We start from the raw sequence: 19,031 nt of genomic DNA, 5'->3' as shown, positions 1-19,031 counted from the left end.
TTGTGTTGTTTTACTGGTAGTAATAAGTGCTCATACAGGATCTGGAATCTGAACTACAGTATATGATAAATATTAAAAAGGTAGTGGAATGCTGTTTTGCCCCACAACACCACTGCACTTTATAATGACCTTCCTCAGTCGTCAGGTAATCATGATAATGGTGTAAGTTCCTCAGTTTTTTACACCTGAGAATTAGGTGACTGCCCTTAATCATTAGACAACGCGTAATATTGATGCAACATTTCTTCTCCCTGCAGGTGAAGAGGACAGTAAACGACCTGGCAGGATGCAGCAGACCCTCAACAGTGAACTCATCATGCCTAAAGAACAGCTCTTTGATATGTTCCAGCAGATCCTTGGCATCAAGAAATTTGAGCATCAGCTTCTGTTTAATGCATTACAGGTACAGTACTGTACTGCTTATACTTAGTGGGAAACTTTGCATGTAAATTTAAAGTTTAACCCCATTCGTATCAGCGGGCATTCATAAGTTGAATGTTTGTAAGTTGGGGACCCCCTGTATTAACGTGTGTTGGTATTAGAAAAAAAAATGGAGAAGTTTTGATGTAGAGTAAGTTATCAGTAACTATACCATATGTGGATATTATTCTTCAGTCTTAGATTTCATACAGTGAGAGCCTTTATTTAACGGATTATGTGGGAGAGTGTAGACCATTATATCGAAGTTCGTTATATGTGAAACCTCCAGGTAACAGTATATGGGAGAGTATAGTCCATTATATTGAGGTCAATTTGATATGAAACCTCTATATTTTGGACAATACCAGTTAGATTGCTGTCTGTTAAATGGATGTTTTACAGTACAGTATTTAAAATGGTCAAATCTTTTATAAAGTAAATTTTTTGTTGACAATTAATTTATTGTACTGAAACAGTAGAAAGATGAACATTGTGTGATCTATCAAACATGTTGAACTTGGGTCTGGTGTCCTAAACACAAATTGTAACATGACATAATTGATTGTAAGCACAGCATTTTCTCTTCAAGTAGATCATTTAATTATTTAATATTTTCTGACTATGTTTGTACAGTATATTTGTAATGGCCTCCAAAATCTTTATCCTCTTACTCACCATATCCCTTTGTTAATGTAGCACCGTACTTGTATCTTATTGGTGTTAAAACTAAGTCATTACATTGCCTGAACAGTGGTAAATTTAGTAAGCTTCCTTGTAAGAGTAAAATAGACCGATGTGTTTATTTTTATTTATTTTTCAATAGCTGGACAGTCAGGATGAACAAGCAGCTGCCATCCGTAGAGAACTGGATGGTCGTATGCAGAAGGTTGCAGAATTAGAACGGGTAAGTGTTTTTCAGACAGTTGAAGTGAGAGACAACTTGGCTGCCACATATTTTCAGCTATGTTGTCAAAGAATTTGTGAATTGGTGTATGTTGTATTCATGCTAAAGGTGATTCAGTGATTGAGGCAATATGTGAATGATTTTATACAACAGTGGTTCTCAAACTTTTTTCTGTGTTAGGCTAATGGGTGGATATGAATGTATAATATGGGTCAGACATCTAGTTGAAATAGAGCTCTACTGACCAAGCACATAATGTTTTGCTGCGGAGAAGACATTTTCAAAGGGTGTCAGTTTTTGTTCTCTTGAAAATTTTTGAAATTTTAGGTCTGTTTTGATGCATCTGAAGGCCTCCAATTTTGTTCCCATGTATTGAGGTTCTAAGGAATTCCTCAACTCACTGCCATGATACACATATCAAAATGCATGGTCAAATTCACTATGCATCAGGTTATCATGAACTTCTGCAGTCAGCCTCAGGCATGTACCGATACTAATCTAACTTGATCTCTGCTGTGACTTCACAAACTTCATCCTTTAGGGTGAGCCATATTACCTCCAACTAGCATCTAGAGTGATGGCTTTGAGTGGTTTCTTACTACTAGGGGTATTGCTGCTGTAAATGAAGTAAATCTCTTGGAAAATGCAAAAGTTGGTGGAGAAATCTATCAAAGTATGGAGCTAGATTTTAAAGATGCAGTTGGCTTGTAAACAATTTTGTTACGTGCTGTAACCAGTCAAACGGCCTGGGGCATATGAGGTATTCTGTAATGGATAATAGCATGTACTGTATTTCACTACAGGAAAAATTAATATACAGGTGTACTCCAATTAAATTTTTTTGTAGAACTGAAAAAACATATTACAAAATCAAATACTACTGTATAGTTGTTAATTACCAGTAGTTTCTATCATAAATTGGAATACTGTATTGTATTGTAAATAGAATTATCATAAATAAGGAATAACAGGAATAATCTGTGAATGGCTTGGATAAACAAGCTCAGTCACTTGATATGACTTTACAATGTAAAACAAGGCAGTCAGAGATGGCATACGTCGCCCCAGCCATGTTCCTTGCGTTGTAATTTCCTTGTTCACTTTCATCTTTATATTAGGAACTAATGAAGGATCCTACAAAGAGTCTGCATACAACATTTGAGAGGTTTTATCTGAAAGTTTATGATACAGTATTTGGATATAAGAATTTTTTGTTTTTTTTTGTCTGTGACCTTGACTTTTGATTTATCAAGGCCAGTTTTTTTATGTGGCACACCAAGGGGTCTCCACATTTAATTCTTAGAGCAGAATTGATTTGTTTTTCAAGTAAACATGTTTTTTGACATCCCTGTACCTTTCTCAAAAATATTGGTCTGTTACGTATATCATTTTTTGGAGAAAGGTGGTGGTGTAGAGGGAAATATCCATAGCATTTTTGTTGTGCCTTTTTTCAACCAATTTTGTGCTAGTGCCATCCTTGAACTGTACAATATTTATTTTTAAAGTTACAGGAAAATGCATTTTTGAAACTTTCAATGACCATGGCATTTGACCTTGACCTCCCCCTTAAAGTTTAGTGTTTCCTGTATTCTTAATTTAGTTTATCCATAATGTTTGGTCAAATTTGGGGCATGTATGGCCGATATACATCCTTACAGTATTAGCAACAGTGCAGAAACACACAGGGTCATGCCAATGTCTCGCAGACCATTTTGGGGGTGTGGCAACAAAACTACCGTGTGTGCTTTTGGTGGTGGCACTCATAACACACACTCACCCTGGGACCTGCAGAGCTTTGCAATTCAGTTTGATTTTGAATGGGGATTGAAAACTCAATTTGACGGCAGCTCAGACTCCAATTTGGTATTACAGTATTACATCTACATTACTTCCAGTATAACTTCTCACAGTCTTATCTCACAGCATGAAACTCTTCTTCCTGGTTTTCAAGTACATTATGTTGTATTTTTCCTAAGAGTTTCTTTATGCTTTTTTCTCATTGACATTAACTTTAATGATCATTACTATTGTGTTAAATTATTTATTATTACTTTTAATTCTATCCACTGTATGTATTGGAACTTCGAGTATTACTTCTATGAATAATTTTGTTCCATTATTTTTGTTCAACCCAGAATGCGACGCCTAGCTTTAACCTAGGTATGTTAATGCCTAGCAATAACTCGCCAGGCCAACATACAGGTACTTTGTCTTTTGTTTATTAGGAAGATTTACTTTGTATTTTGTAAAGAAATATTAACTCCTTACTAATTGTGTGTAGAAGCACTCGGCATAAATAAATTAGCAATTTTCTCTTGATTTAAATGTAATTTGGTCTATATAGCCTATAATTTATATCACTCGGTACTGTCAACTCGTGATTTGATTCAATTTGTGAATTGATTGTAAAAAAAAAATTATTCCCCGAGTCCTACACTCGCCCTTCATTAGTTCAGTCTATAAACTGTCTGATCTTGAAGAACTTTCTCTAATTTCTCTGCAAAACAATGAATTTACTGTACACTGCCTCCCAACCTCAGCTATTTAGGTTAGGACTGTAAGAAGAGATACAATAATTCTCTCATAATTCACAGGGTTAGTTTCTGGCAGTCTAATGATTGTAAATATTCACATCATCAAAATTTTATGGCCATTTTCCACTCTTATGTGGGATAACCAGGATTATCTGATGGCAGCTCTCCATGCTGCACAGTCTCTTGCAGTCTCTGTTGTCAGGTTCTTAACTCAAATGCCATGTCTTACAATTTCTCCCCATGTAATTCTTGGTCTACCCCCAGCTCTCCTCCATATTTAGACTCCTGTATTTCTTTGTATATCTCTCTTTCTTATCATTTTATTACTTGCCACCATTTCAAGAAGCCCCCCTGACTCCACCCTTCTGTGGTTTGATCAGTTGAGTTGTCATTTTTATCTGTGTACTGTATTACTCATAACATCATTACACTTTTCCCAGGGGAAGAGAGAAATACAGACAGACTCTATCTCTTCTTTCATTACCTCTCTTCCATTCTTTTCTCCTCTTTCTTCTTTTCCTTGCTTCCTTCTCCCAGAGTATAAGGAGAGAAGAGAGCAAGAGGATGAGGTTGTCCTTCTCAGTTTGGGAAGGAGAGGAGAGTTAGTAAAGTGTATTGTTGTAAGTGCTGATTTATTTGTTCCTTAACCATGTGTGTATGGGGTCCCCTCCCTGCTGAATAAAAGTGTTTGGCATTAGCCAAACAAAATAGAGTATTAAAAGTGGCATCCCCAAAGTGAAGGAGTTAAGGGAGATAGTCTGCTAACCACTTGTGTTCTGGGCTTCCATCCCTGCTGAATAAAATTGCGTGCATTAGCCAAATAAAATATTAAAAGTGGCATCCCCATAGTGAAGGGGTTAACTTTCTGCTTTGCTTTATATGTTTACCTAATTTAGTGAATGGCCACTAACTAGAGGTGACCATGCAAAGGGAAGGAGGCCTGTGTAGGATCCCTCCATTGTTCTTGATAGTCTTGTCCATGGCTATTTAAAGCCCAATACTGTTCTCACTTCCACAGCTTGTACTGGTAGACTGTTCCCTCGGCCTACCACCCATTGTGTGAAGTATTTCCTTCTTTTCGTTCTGTATGACACCTTGATGATCTTTGAAGTTGTTTCCTCTTGTTTTAATGGAACATGACATAACATGTGAGAAGAAGGTGAATCAAGCAACTAAACTAGTAGGTCTTATAAGAAAGTTGTTGAGATATCTAGATGGTCTGTCCCTTGTAATGATCTTCAAGAGTGAGGCCTCCATCAACATTTTTCCCATTTTGCACTTTTTCATGAAACTGTTGTTACAGCATTCCCTCTTGAGTAGCCTGTTATCCATAAAAGTTCCGCCATGTTTGTCCTTATAGTTCGAGGTTGGAAATAAACATACAGTACATGAGGTGTGTGGGTGATAGTCCATTTTTGGAGACAGAGCAAATCTGATCTGAGGTTAGAGGACAGAGGTTGGAGGAAAATGCACAAGTGGAGTGCAAATCTAATTTGCTGTCTCCTTTATCACTTTGGTCTGTACTCTGCCTACTTTTTTAACTTCAAAGGTGGTATTTAATTTTTATTACCTTCCTGGATTTGCGATTCATCCATCTGGTCTTATTCCTTCACTTTCTCGATTTTCTTCTACTGCTGTCTCAGGGTTTTCCATTAAAAAAAAATAACAATCAGTTGTTACAAAAATTTGATACAAATTAATGGGAAAATTTACAAGTGAAACCACTGGCATTAACTATACATTAAATCTATGGAAGGGAAGGGGAAAGGGGCTATAGTGACGATGGAGGTAATCAGTTGGTTAGTTCCCTTTGACAAGTCATAGATGAAATATTTACCTTTGCTTTTTATTTATTTATTAATTAATTAATTAATTTATTTATTTAGTTTTTCTTATAGTAGTTGTTGATTAGGTAATGCACATTAATCACAGACAAACTTGGTTGAAAAGTTGTAGAAAAAAGCCACACTATGTTCAGGTACTTTAGCTGAACTTATTATTTACTTTGAGTTGTTCTTCATTACCTCTACTTATCACCACAGGAGTTTATATGAAAATATGATCATACAGTATCCACAGTCCTGCATAATGTTAGTGTTAAAAAGAGATAAGTCCAGTGATTCATGTAGGTTTGTGTAGTTTACTGTGAGCGACTGTAAACAATTGCTCACACAGTAAACGCTCATTATTTTATAGTTTGATGTAACATGATTGACTTAAGTGTGACAAACAAGTAGTGTAGGAATTTTCCCATCTCCACATATGGATCTCTCCACATAGATGAGTTTTCAAGAGTCAAAATCTTCCATAGTGGTCCCATGGGGGTGGGGCTCGTGTAACCCATTTTTAATTAAAACCCAATTGACACTAAATCATATACAGTTTACTACACCTGTTTATGTATGACTGTAAAATTGAGAATTAGTGGCCTGTGTGTGAGGTTTTAGGTGTCGGTACTTGCAGGAAGGATGTTTGATGTGATTTGTTATTATTTGGTTTGTTGTATCATGTTTGAACATGAGAAGATATTTTTATTATACTATGCTATAAATAGTCAAACACCATATAGAAGTAATATAATACTTAATACTGTGCTGTATTTATTAACTATATAACTTATATAATTGTAAAAATTATGTGTGACATCTATAGGTGTGATTCACTACTAAAGTAGCCAGGCGTAAGATGATGTGGGGAAGTGTGTGGCACATCCCAAGGCTGCTTGGTGGTCAACATCTCTCATATATTAGCTACACCCTAATCTACAGTAAACCTTGTACAGTACAGTACTCTACAGCTCAAAAATACACAGTACTGTATGGACACACAGTGCACTACACACAAATTCCTATAAACAAACATTCTTACTCAAGTGCACATCATAAATCTCTTCACTATTGCTCCCATTGGCTGCACTGCCTTCAGTGATTGATGTATCTTGATGTCTTGGTGGTTTTCCTTATCTTATGGTGCCAGGAATGTATTATCCATAGAGTAGCTTTGTTTTGGGTCATTATGTCTTGCATGAAGGGCTTTGTACTTTGCTTCACTAAAAAAGCATTTCAAATTTTGCAACCATTTGAAAAGTTGATGCAATTCATATTGCTTGGAAACAATGTCTTTCTGATATGCAACCTTTTCATACATATTTAAATCATCTGAAAACTTGATTATGTGGCTCCACATATTTCCATATACTACACAATGAACCCTTCTTGTACTCCACTGTGAATTTCTTTCTAATCTGAATCTACTCTCGTTTTAACCAATCGTTGATACATGTGTTTGAGCCTGTCTTTAATCTTCAATATTTTGCCTCTAATGCCTTGTACCTGGTTTTTTGAGTACTGTACAGCCACGCATGTGGAAACTGGTCAAAAGCCTTTAAGAAATCTACATACAACACATCCACTGGTAAACCTTGGTGTCCATAGTCTTATCATTTGCAGGAATTCGAGTAGATTTATAAAACAAGATTTCCTCATCGTGAACCCATGATAATAATTGATATTCAGTTAGTTTGACCAAGGACAGCTAACAAAGCCATGAGAGGCTTGTTTCCAGTAGAGTCCTTATGCCAGCAGCATCTGGTTTTCTCAAGGCCAGGCGGTCACCCATCCAAGTAGTAACCAGACATAGTGTTACTTAATTTCACTGATCGGACATGAAGCGGCTTTTCCAACATGGTTCTACTTCCTATAATGCATTGATAGGATTGTGTTTTGTTAGTACTGGATGGTAGTACTTACTGTATTTATTAAAATTTTCTCAAAGGATTTGCAGATATTTAATGTTAGGCTGAATAGCTTACAGTTTTCTGCTGTCCTCGTAATAGCTTTCTTGTACAGTATATTTGGGTGACATTGACTGATTTCCACTGTCTTGGCTCATTCCTCTTAACCAGGATTTCAGAAAAGCATACCTCATGAGCTACCTCTTCAGGCTGGTTATCTTTTCTTGATGATTTCTTATGATTGATAAGTCTCCTAATTCATTTTCAATCCGTGGGTAATTTTGATGAGCTATACTGTTAGTCTCCTTGGCACTGGTATGTTATTTCATCTTTTTTATGAGCACTGGTGCAAAGTACATAATTTTTGTAGGATATCGGTTTTATTTTTCATCTTCCAAATACTACAGGTTGTTTTCTTCCTTTACAATGTTTTCAGTTATTTTTCATCTGAAAATTTTATAGTTTTTTATGCAGCTAAATGATGTTGATTTTTTTTCTGAACCTGCTCTTATGTGTTTTGGGGAAATGAATAGTTTTCCTTGTATAGTTTACCTTAAGATCTTTTCTAATCATCTATGTTACCAGACAACGTTTCTGTTTGTGTCTGTCCTTTCATTTTTTGAATGCTTTCACAATTTTTTTTCACCTTAAACCAATTTTTTTTTAGAAGTTTGTAATGATGCATTGATATAAAGAGCCTTGCCTACTGAACCCACTGCAAACAAACTGCACATAAACACTGACATCATTTAAGAACTTACCATGCAAGCTAAGTTTGTGATGACCAAACTAATACAGTATATTCACACAAGGAAATTGTTTGCCCTGACTGATTTATGGAGTGGACACTTACTGCGTAGTTTCATTACAAGGTCTACATCGTGTGTCAACCAAATTTTTCTTAACAAGCAATGTAATAGAAAGGTGTGATTGACATTGTTGAGTTTGGTCAATTAGCAGATTGTCAGTAAATATTGTGGATCTGTTTAAGCCTTATAATTTTGGAGTTTGTGTTGCACAGATCAAATTTTGACAGAGAAATAAAGTACTGTACGTTATTACAAATATATTTTTGGGTAATACTTGGTGCCAGCAGTGTACCGTATACTGTACATAAAAGCTTGAACAGTACAGTACAGTATATCTAACATGCAAGCAAATTTATGGTACAGGGTATGTTAAATCATATACTGTAACGTAAATGAGAACTTTGCTCTCGATTTTTAAAAAATATTAGTACAGTACTGTACAGGTTACCGACACGTGATTTGAAGGTCTTGTTCAGTTTGAGCAGAATCTGAAAATTTTTGATGTTGATTACTTATAAAGAATTTTTTTTTTAAATATCTTGTCAGTCAAGATAATATTCTGTCACACTTATCTAGGACTTATTAAATTTATAAGGACTCACTGCAGGTGTGTGTTGGACAATACCCACATTGAAGACTAGATGTACTGTACAGTATCTGCAGTGTGAATGTTATGTATTGGAACTTGGGTCCCTGCCTCCAAACCATTATCTCAAACTCCTTCTAGGTCATAGAGAGATATGGAGGATATGCAGAATATAATGCAGAATGATCACTTCTTAGACATAACATTAATCTGAGGGTGGGTTTGACCATAAGATTAATTGTTGTGAGACTCTTCTTTCTCCTAGCAAAATAACCTTATTACCCCTTGAGAATTCCTCCTTATTTTATTTTGTTTTGATCTATGCCATTTCTACAGTACCACCACATCCTCTTATTATTTTTTTTTTTACTTCCACGTCTTAAAAAAGGAGTTAGAAGGTCTTAAGAGAGATCCGGAAGTAAGTTTTGTTATGGAGATATTCCTAGAGGCCTCAGTAAGCCATAGGTATGCATTTATCTCTGTAGATGTAGCAGTTAGATAAGGAATGAAAGGCTGTGAGTACATTATGGGTATGCCATACATTTCGGGTAATATATGATGGATATGTGAAGTGTATTCCTTATGTGTTACCCAGATTTTTCACTTTTTTTATTATAGTCAAAATCTGTAGTGAATTCTGTGCCAGATGATCTGTTCTCAACTTAAGGTAACCGAATGGAATATATATTTACATGTCATTATTATATTATGTGCCAAAACTACTGATTCTTTGCACAAATTATAATTTCTACAATCCCACTAGTAAAATGTTGGGCAAATTGAAATGCATTTACATTTAGGTTCTTGAAATGGACATGAGAGAGAATGATGACCATGTAAAAAATTCTACCATTAATATAATCCTTAAATTTTTGTAGTTTGCTCTTAGTGTGGGCCATACTGTAAATGTTGAATTTTGGCCTGTTGTTTGATTTTAATTATTGGTTCTTTTATGCTTTTATCACTTTAATATTTAGTTATTTCAAATTATACCTTTACAATCTTTACAAATATTGTTCATTCCTTAGAATACTTTATTCTTCCCGTGCTGTGTAACTGCAGAAGTATGACTAGTAGATTGAAAGAAAGCATTTGACCTCGTGCTACCCAGCACGGTTTCTGATGCTTGTCTCGCTTCATTTACATTTATTAGTTCTTGTATTTAAAACTTGCAACTCTAGTTAATTATTTTGATATTGTTATGCAACCTAAGACTCAGAAATACTGTACTTTCAAATTTAATGCATTCACAATCTAAAATTGAATAAAGATATTTGCATTCATTTAATTCTTCACTGAAAAATGTATACAGTACAGTCTCTTAATTATAAAAACCTCTCTTTTTGACAAATTTTAATTCATTTAATGTACTGTATGTTTCTTAACTGCATCTTTAAACCACTCTGTTCAGAAGTACTGTACAGTAGTAAGATTTTTCATTTATCTGTCATATGTACTGTACTGTGTGAGCTTGAAAAACTTGCTGAAAACTGTGTGTGCATTTGTACCATTGCAGTTTAAGACACTGTATCTACTTTTAACTTCTTTTTCATTATTATAAAAGTAGTGTCTTTCCTTTGATTTATTATCACTAAGGAATGAAGGAAAATAATATAGATTTAAATATACATAATGTACATGATATATCAATTCTTTTTAACATAATAAATATGCTCTTTGAAGATTAGCGTAACTAAAGTGAATAACCCCCCCCCCCAGAACCGTAAGCTGATGCCCAAGTTTGTGGTGAAGGAGATGGAGTCCCTTTACTTAGAGGAACTCAAGACGTCTATTAACCTGTTGATGGCCAATCTAGAAAGTCTCCCTGTGTCGAAAGGTTCACAGGAGGGCAAATATGGTTTACAAAAGCTTAAAAAGTACAATCACAGGTAAGTCTTTAACCAATATCAAACTTTAATTTAATGATTTTTTTTTTTTTGGAGGGAGGGGCGATTTCTTAATTGCAGTTTTGGTGTATAACTCGAGCCTTGTTACTTATACTTATTTGTCTCCTATATTTCCGTCTGCCTCCGATATGCTGTACCTCTCCCCCCACCACCTCATCATTTGTCTGTACAGTAAAGTATGTCTTAACCTGTCTACTCTTTCTCTATCATTCATTTCATGTTATTTTTATTTAATCATGCATTTTCTTTATTTTCCTCTTTTTGTGCTTAGAGAGATATACACTGTACTATATTGTACTTTGTTTTTATTTCTTCTTCCTCTTCTTCTTCACCTTCTCTTCTTTTTTTCTTGACTATTTTAATGTTTAGCTGTTATCATTTATTTACAGTATCTTCACTTACATCTTCTTTACTTTTGTGTGTGTACTGTTCTGTATTTTTTTTTAGTCTTGTCTTTTAGCTTTCATCTCCCTATACTGTATCCTTCTCTTAATTCTCTGTGTATATAATTTTTGTAAGTCTTTTGTCTATTTTTTTTCTTCATATTACAGAAGTATTTTTATGTAGCTGACAGTTGCATGTTTCAGATTTTTTGCATTTACACATTTATCGTTACTTTACTTTATTTTGTTTTTACTTCCAATGAATGGCTGGATGACAGTGCTCTGATCATCTGTGTCAAACAATGTTTTCAATAAAGTTATATATTTTTTAAATGAACTGAAGAGTATGAATTATTTTTTTAGATATTTTCCATGCAGAAACTTTTTTAAGGCTCCGGGCGATTGTTTTTATCTTTTAACATAAATCCGACCAGTTGATTTTTAGTGGTAAAGAGATTTATTAGCTTGCAACTACAGTATCTTAGCCGCTCTCAGTTTTTTTTTTTTTAATTACTCATCCTCGTCGTTTTCGTAAATAGAAGTGTCGGTTGACTTAATTGGGTGTTATATGCCAAGACATGCTTTCTCTTGGTAGTGCCATATGAACAGTTTTAAAGTACTGTAATATAGAAAATATACAATGTTCTAAGTATAAATGTGTTTATAGATTACCTTCAACTGTAACAAAATTTTTTGAGAAAAAATCATGCACCAAAAATAATGTTTTTGGCGATTCTTTTTGGGAGTCAACAGGTTGCTTTTGTTCCGACTTTTCATTTTCAGATGGGCTCCCAAAATTCTGCCCCCCGTGCTAGAGTTTCTTGTAGGGATCTTCGCCACGATAGGCTGCCCCTCCCTTATTGCAAACGTAGCAGCCTTTTGGTATATTTTAAAAAATTTCTAGTCCATGTTTTAATACCCTTTTCAGTCCAGTTGTGTCGTTTTCCGTATGGCTGGAGTTCTTATAATTATTATTATTTACTACTATTATTAGTCATTTTATTATTGTATTATTATTGTTATATCTATATTTATCATTATTATTTTTTATTTATTATAATTACAGTATTACTAAAGTATTATTGTTTTTATTATTGTTATTATTAATATTATAATCACCATTATTATGATTGCCCATTTCCTAACGTACTATAGATGTTATTAATTTAGATTTGATATTGTTAATGCAGGATTTTGCCGTTTATATTTTTGCATGGATTTATTGATTATACGTACAAGGTTTTCCTTGTAATTTCTTCAGGGTTTTGTCTGTCTTTCCTTACCATATAATCTCTCTTGTCAGTTTTATCTTTAAGGATTCCAGGCTTGAGTTGCTACCTCCACAGTAGGGTCTGACGTGCATACTGTATCGACTTATTTTAGCTGAATTTGTTTCAACCCTAAATATGTCAAGAATGAATTAACCCAGAGTAAAAGACTCAGTCTAAGGACCTTATTAAATATTAATATCAAGAGTGTTTACACCTGAATTTTATAGTTACAATTTGCTTTGATAACCAATACACATAACATACCATTATTATCAGTAGGTTCTTTGTATTTTTATAGTTAATTAATTTCTTTATGATTTATTGTTGCCGTCTTTTCGGAAATTTTTAATATCCGGCTATTTTTCGCTTTAATTTATACTGTACTTGGATGTTCAAGTTGATAATTTTGGTCATGCATAAATGGGTTCGGTCTTTTTGCAAATCTACACAGTCTATTTTAACTTAGAAATTTTTCCATGTATTATCACAGACAGCACTCTAGATTTTTTAAACAATAACTATACGACAAACACAATACAGTATACTGTATTATTTTTCACTTCTTTGCAACCTTTCCTCTAGAACTTTATTATGAGTTGCCAAGTGCATGAGTTAAGCTCTTTATTGAGTATCGTCAGAAGCAGGTTCTGTGATTTCACAGTTATGAAATCCGTTATTAGTATTATAGATTGCTTTTGATGTGTATAATTTTTTTGTTGTGTGAAATGCTTGACTTCTGTGTATCTTGATTATTTGATAATGAAAAAATATTTTGGCTTTATTCAAGAATCTATTTCCTTGATAAATAAATGCAATTTTATTTGTTCGGTAGATAGTTCACAGTAAAACTAAATTATACAGAACTAAAGCTTAGTATAACATAATCATTATTAGCTGATTTTCTTCCCAGAGTAGAGTAAGCATAGTATGTTGACATTTTCACTTGTTTTGTGATATCATGGCCCAGTAAAATGTGGCAGGGTTGAGCAGTTATACATAATCTTCAGAGCAGGAGAGTCCTAATTCAGTCATTGGGAAATTTATTAGAGTTTGTTTCTTGGGTAAATTAATACACAAATTTTTTGTTTTCATGACTCAGGGTTATAAAATTGGCTAACTGATAATGAATCAAAAGTCAAAACACTAATATTTGCAACTACATACTGTATAGGGCATTTAATTTTTTGAGCTGTGATATATTTCTCGTGCTGAGGCCTCCTGTTCGTGCTATATTGTTAATCTTATGGTTGAAACACATTTGATTATATCAGGGTGGGAGTTTATTACTGGATATAGTATTTGAGCTTTGAAATATAAAAAAATAACTATAAAAAAACATAAGTCTTTGATGCTGGAAACAAAAGTTGTCTCTGATAATTCTGGCGCTGTTCTTAAATACTGTACAGCAAACCCTCCATTTATTATGTCTCCAAGTCTGTGATTTTGATATGCCACGTTGAACCAATTTAGACCATAATTTCCATTTCTGCACTGCCTGCTTTGCCATACCATGGATGATGTCAGTATATATGGGCAAATTATATAACTCTGTGCCGATAATTTTATTTGCATTTGAAATAGCCACGACTTTAAAAGAAAAAATGTAACACACATTAGACCTTATAAATCTGTTGGAGAAAATGAATAAGAAATATTAAGAAAACAGATGCCAAAGAATCAGTATCTAACATTTATCATTTTATGGTGACTCAACTAATTGAGCTTAACAGCCTTTTTATCTCATAACACAGTAATAACAATAGTTGCTTGTGTTTTCTTCACTCAACACATGGACCTTTGTACACATGTGCATATACTGGGTATACATTCCCCATTCTTTAAGAGTTAATGAAAATTAAAACTGACTGGAATACCCAGGACACAATACTGTATCGTATGACTGGTCACTGTTGGACAGACAACATACAAATGGTCTTAGGTTTAGGTACACCACAACACTTGCTGAGCATTGCAGTTACCTTCATTTCTTGCTTAGAATGCCTTGTATATTTTTGGGTTCCAACTGAATTTATTTGTAATGAGGGCAAGAATTTGTAAGGGAATTTTTTGGACTTAACGCAAAATATACAGTACAGTCAGTCCTTGACCTACGACGGGGTTAGGGACCGACGACCAGGTCGTAAGTCGAAAATGCGAAAAGAATACATAGAAAATCTAAAATGGGTATCTCTTTTTCTTCTCAGTACCACGAGAACTCTCAATTTTACGCTTGCCAGCCATTTTAAAGGGAATTACAAAAAAAAAAAAAATTTCAGTATACGGCGCGATCACTAACGTCGGGACTCGAAAATACGTAATTTGAAAAATATTTATACGACTGCGGCGGGCGTATGTCCGGGTGGTCGTAAGTCGAGTAGGTCGTAAGTCGAGGAGTACCTGTATAATGTAACCTTTGAAAATTGTTCCCAATAAAACAAAGAGAATTTTAGAAGAAGAAAGAAAAATTATTTATCGCTAAATAATTAGGGAGAATGTGTGTGTGTGTGTGTGTGTGTGTGTGTGTGTGTGGGGTAGTGATTCAGGCCACTCAGCATTAAGTTAGGAATAGCTCAGATTAGAAGGAAATTAGGAAGAAGAAGGAAAAGAAACAAGCCGAGTAAAAGTGTGAGGACTATTGATAATACCATGACCTGATGCCTCTCACCTCACTTGATATGGTACATGTCAGTGGTGTCATTAGAAGTTATTTTTTATTAATGTAGTCAAACATTAAAATATGAGAAAATATGTAGACTATGAAAAAGAAAATTGATAAAAATATAAGAAAATGACCAAGAATATGAACAAACTAAGAAGAATGAAAATAGAATGTTGTTAAAGCATGAACTCGGGAATATACTACTGTATAGGTATGTGTAAAATTGCAGTGGATGAGAATGATGTAAGCACAGTAAGGCCGACTCTTCAGATAACACTTGCTCTTACCTGTGGTGGGTTCGTCTGGCTCTGTCAAAGGTACCGGGGTTTTTTCCCATTTTTCTTTGCTCCTGCTCCTCGGTATTTTATATTTAGGATGGAAACTCAAAATGCAGACTAATTTTGGTTAGTTATTTTTTATTGATAAGTTTATTGAGGTTGGGGGCAGAAATTCAGGGCTTGGTTTTTTTTTTTTACATTTCGCCATTTATCAGTTTGGTTGTCACAGGCAGTTGGTCTGTTCTTTATTACTTGATGACCTTTACTGTTTAGTCACGTGTGCTTTACCAATAAGAAGGGCATGTAACTGATGTATGCATATATGATCTATATGTGCCATGTGTGTGTATATGTGTAACTGCAAGCATGAGTGTGTTTGTATGAATATATAAACGATCCACAGGACCAACTGCTTGGTTTGAAATGGGAAAGGTTGAAAAGTAGAATGGTATTTTTATAAATTTTGACGACTCAGAAAAGGTTTAAATTTATCATTTTTTGCTACCTATGAATCATTTGAAAGTGACCCATGAGAATGCCATGAAGTCATTTTATGGTAAATACCATAATACAGGTAGAAAAAAGTACAAATACACCCATTAAGTTGAAAGAATTAACTCAGGATTATTAATTAATTTTGTTATTTTGAAACCCTGGTCAACCATAAAAGGAAGTTCATATTCCTGCCAGATTCCAGGTAGACAACATGCCTGTTCCCTCCAGTTGGCCTAACTAAGATACACTGATTTTTCTTAAGAAGGATAAGTGTTCATATATAGGCATGCTCTAATTTACAAAAGGGGCCTGTTCCTGAAAAAACTTTAAAAATAAGTGTTTCTTAAATGAAAGCACATTTTCCCATAGGCTCTGATTATAAAAACTGAAAGACATTCCCATGAAAAAAATCCCTAAAACATCTTAAGATTCCACAAAATGCTAAAAAATTTTTTTTAATTATTATTAATTTTTTTGGGTAGGTGTACATGATGATTACAAGACAATAATAAATCTAAGTGAAATACAGTACAGTAGAGTACAGGAATAATTTTGGACTTATGAGAAACCAGTCAAGTTTGAAAAGAAAGTGAATAATATGGAATGCTAAACCATCACTTATAATAATTATATTAACCTCCCAGAAATTACTGGTTATTAATGTATTTGTAAGCTTCACCTGAGGGAAGAAACAAGTTAGTCACAGGGATGTAATTTTAATGCAGTGAAGATTAGCAGGAAGAGAGACTGTTTACTGTATTTGTTTGTATAACCCTAGTGAATTCCTGTGATGGTTAATAAGTGTGACCGACTTATTTTATTAGAGCCTTGGAGAATGATCCTGTAATGTAATATTTACTAGCCCCACAGTGTCTACCTCATAGTGTTTGAGACCATAAAAATAACTAATCCCTTCCCTCCACTACATATCTAGACCCCACGTTTCTAAAAGAAAAGGTTCGTGAAGGAAATTTGGGTTGCCTGCCAATACAGAAAGGTCCCCAGACATTGATGGTTACACATGGGTTTTACTACTGGTTGTACATGATTCTTGAAATGAGGTCTCTGCCAATTCCTTTTTAGTTAGCTTGATTCAGTCATGGCTAGTTTTTCATTGAGACAGCAATAACTCATAGTAGCTCCCAAGTTTTTGACACTTATCTAGATCATGGTGAATTATTAAGAACAAAGAGAAGTTATTTAATTAACCCCATTATGTAAGACTGTGCCTGTGTTGAGCTAGCATCCTGGCTGGATAAATTACCCTTGTTCTTTGATAAAGTTGAAAGACGCGGAGTAGAAATTAGTGCTTCTTTTTATAGACAAGGCGCACAGAAATTATTTTTGGCCAGCTGCCCTTCGTAAAATGGCTCAAGAATGTGTATTCACCGAGCCATAAAATAAATTGACTAAAATTAGTCATTTTCAGGTTTGTGTGGTTCACAAGAATCACTTCACTGGTGGAGCTGTCTTGTCTGTTAGAAGTTGGTCCATCCTTCCAGTTTGTGGTCTTATGAAAAAAAGTTATATACCTGTACTGTATTATGTTCATCGCTTTTTCTTCTGGAATGTGTTGCCATTACATGAATGCAGTACTGTAGTAGCTTTAGAAATTTTTTGTGCAAATGAGTCATTCTGAAAATTTTGTAAATTATAAAAAATTTGACTGGCACACTTTATCATTATCACTGCTATATGGTTATTTTTCTTGATTGTATGGGTTAGCCATGAATACCTGATGGCATGGTGTCTCAGTTGCCATTAGACAAATTTGAAGCAAGATTTACAGCTGGATGCCCATCCTATTACAAACCCACTTTTACAGAGCAGGAACTGGATATTACAGTACGTATATGTAGGACTTCCAAGTGCCCATTTAGCTGGCAAGGCAGGGTCACATACCTGTTAATAAACTTCCATTACCAGTGGGGCTTAAACCACCTTTCCCTTGGATAAGAGAGACTTGATGAAAAATATCTCAAAGCTAATATGAAATTTTAATAGAATATGTAACACCTCATACCAAACTGCCTGCCTTTATGATGTTATAATAAAACAATGGTGTATCACAGTGGCAACACTCAATGGCACTGTGTTCACTTCTTTTGAGACTCGTCATACAATTCTTTAGAAATATTGTATTAATTTTTCAGTCTGTGACTCCTCTATTGCAATACCTGTATTGAGATGGTAACAAACAGTGGTACATACTGGGTCATGGTTGTCAAAGTAATTTGTACCCTTTAGCTGAAATAAAAACTCCCATGAAATGAAAAAAAATTATAATCCAGGTCAGCTCAGGTCCCAAGGTGGCTGCATTGGAGAATTTTAATCTGTACTGTCATTTACAGTACAATGCTTACCAGAGTTGGAAGTTTTACCTGCTATAACTAGAGGTGTTTCAAAATGCTATGTGAACAAAACTGCTTTAAGAGACATTGCTATCAATATTACTAAGATGTGCCAATATTAATAAGATGTGCCAGTCTAATTCTTTTGGAGTGCCATTGTGGGCACTTCTGTCGGGTTCAGCATTGATTTTGCCCGTAATATCTAGTGTGTTGTAGCTGAAGTATGGCATGCACACAAATGCACCGTCTTGATTCTATGCAGTTTCCTCTTTTTTTTCTTTTTTTTTGGGGGGGGGGCAGTAATCAATCAAGTGTGAACCATCCATGATATTTGTGAAATTTAGGTGTTAAAAAGGAAATAACTTTACCTGGAAATACTATATTACAAAGGATGGCTTTTGCGAGGCATTACTGTACCTGTTAACTTAAGGTGAACAGAACTTTGATGTCAGTTAAAGAACTAATAAAGTTGATACAGTACACTGAATAAGGACAATAGCTAGAATTAGCTAGCCCAACCCATTAGCTCATCATCAAGCATTCACAAGAATCAAACACAGACATGCAAAGTTAATCATGTCAAAAATTATGAAGTAACCATACAGAACTCTGTATAGAATAAATAAATGATAGCATGGGGAGACAATAACCCTCAATGAAAATTAACATTCAATTTTCCAGACAGCATCAACAAGAATTCT

General features: G+C 34.5%; 1 protein-coding gene across 24 annotated transcripts in view; it reads left to right on the top strand.

The window, feature by feature from the left end:
- LOC121859966 (calcium-dependent secretion activator-like) overlaps window positions 1-19,031 on the top strand; it is a 381,073-nt gene that overhangs the window by 129,193 nt on the left and 232,849 nt on the right. For 23 of the 24 annotated variants that reach the window (XR_006087793.1, XM_042356936.1, XM_042356930.1 and 20 more), the window contains 4 exons: window positions 258-403; window positions 1,244-1,324; window positions 9,375-9,404; window positions 10,706-10,875. Coding sequence is in view for 23 of the 24 variants with exons in the window: in XM_042356936.1 (XP_042212870.1) it covers window positions 258-403; window positions 1,244-1,324; window positions 9,375-9,404; window positions 10,706-10,875 (427 nt within the window). In the remaining variant the exon portion in view is untranslated. The remainder of the gene's footprint in view (window positions 1-257; window positions 404-1,243; window positions 1,325-9,374; window positions 9,405-10,705; window positions 10,876-19,031) is intronic. The other variant, XM_042356931.1, reaches the window with a different exon arrangement.

The sequence above is a fragment of the Homarus americanus genome, unplaced genomic scaffold (genome assembly GCF_018991925.1).
Source record: "Homarus americanus isolate GMGI-L3 unplaced genomic scaffold, GMGI_Hamer_2.0 scaffold38393, whole genome shotgun sequence".
Lineage (NCBI taxonomy): Eukaryota > Metazoa > Arthropoda > Malacostraca > Decapoda > Nephropidae > Homarus > Homarus americanus.
Note: the sequence above shows the minus strand (reverse complement) of the source record. Positions and strands in the feature narration are given on the sequence as shown.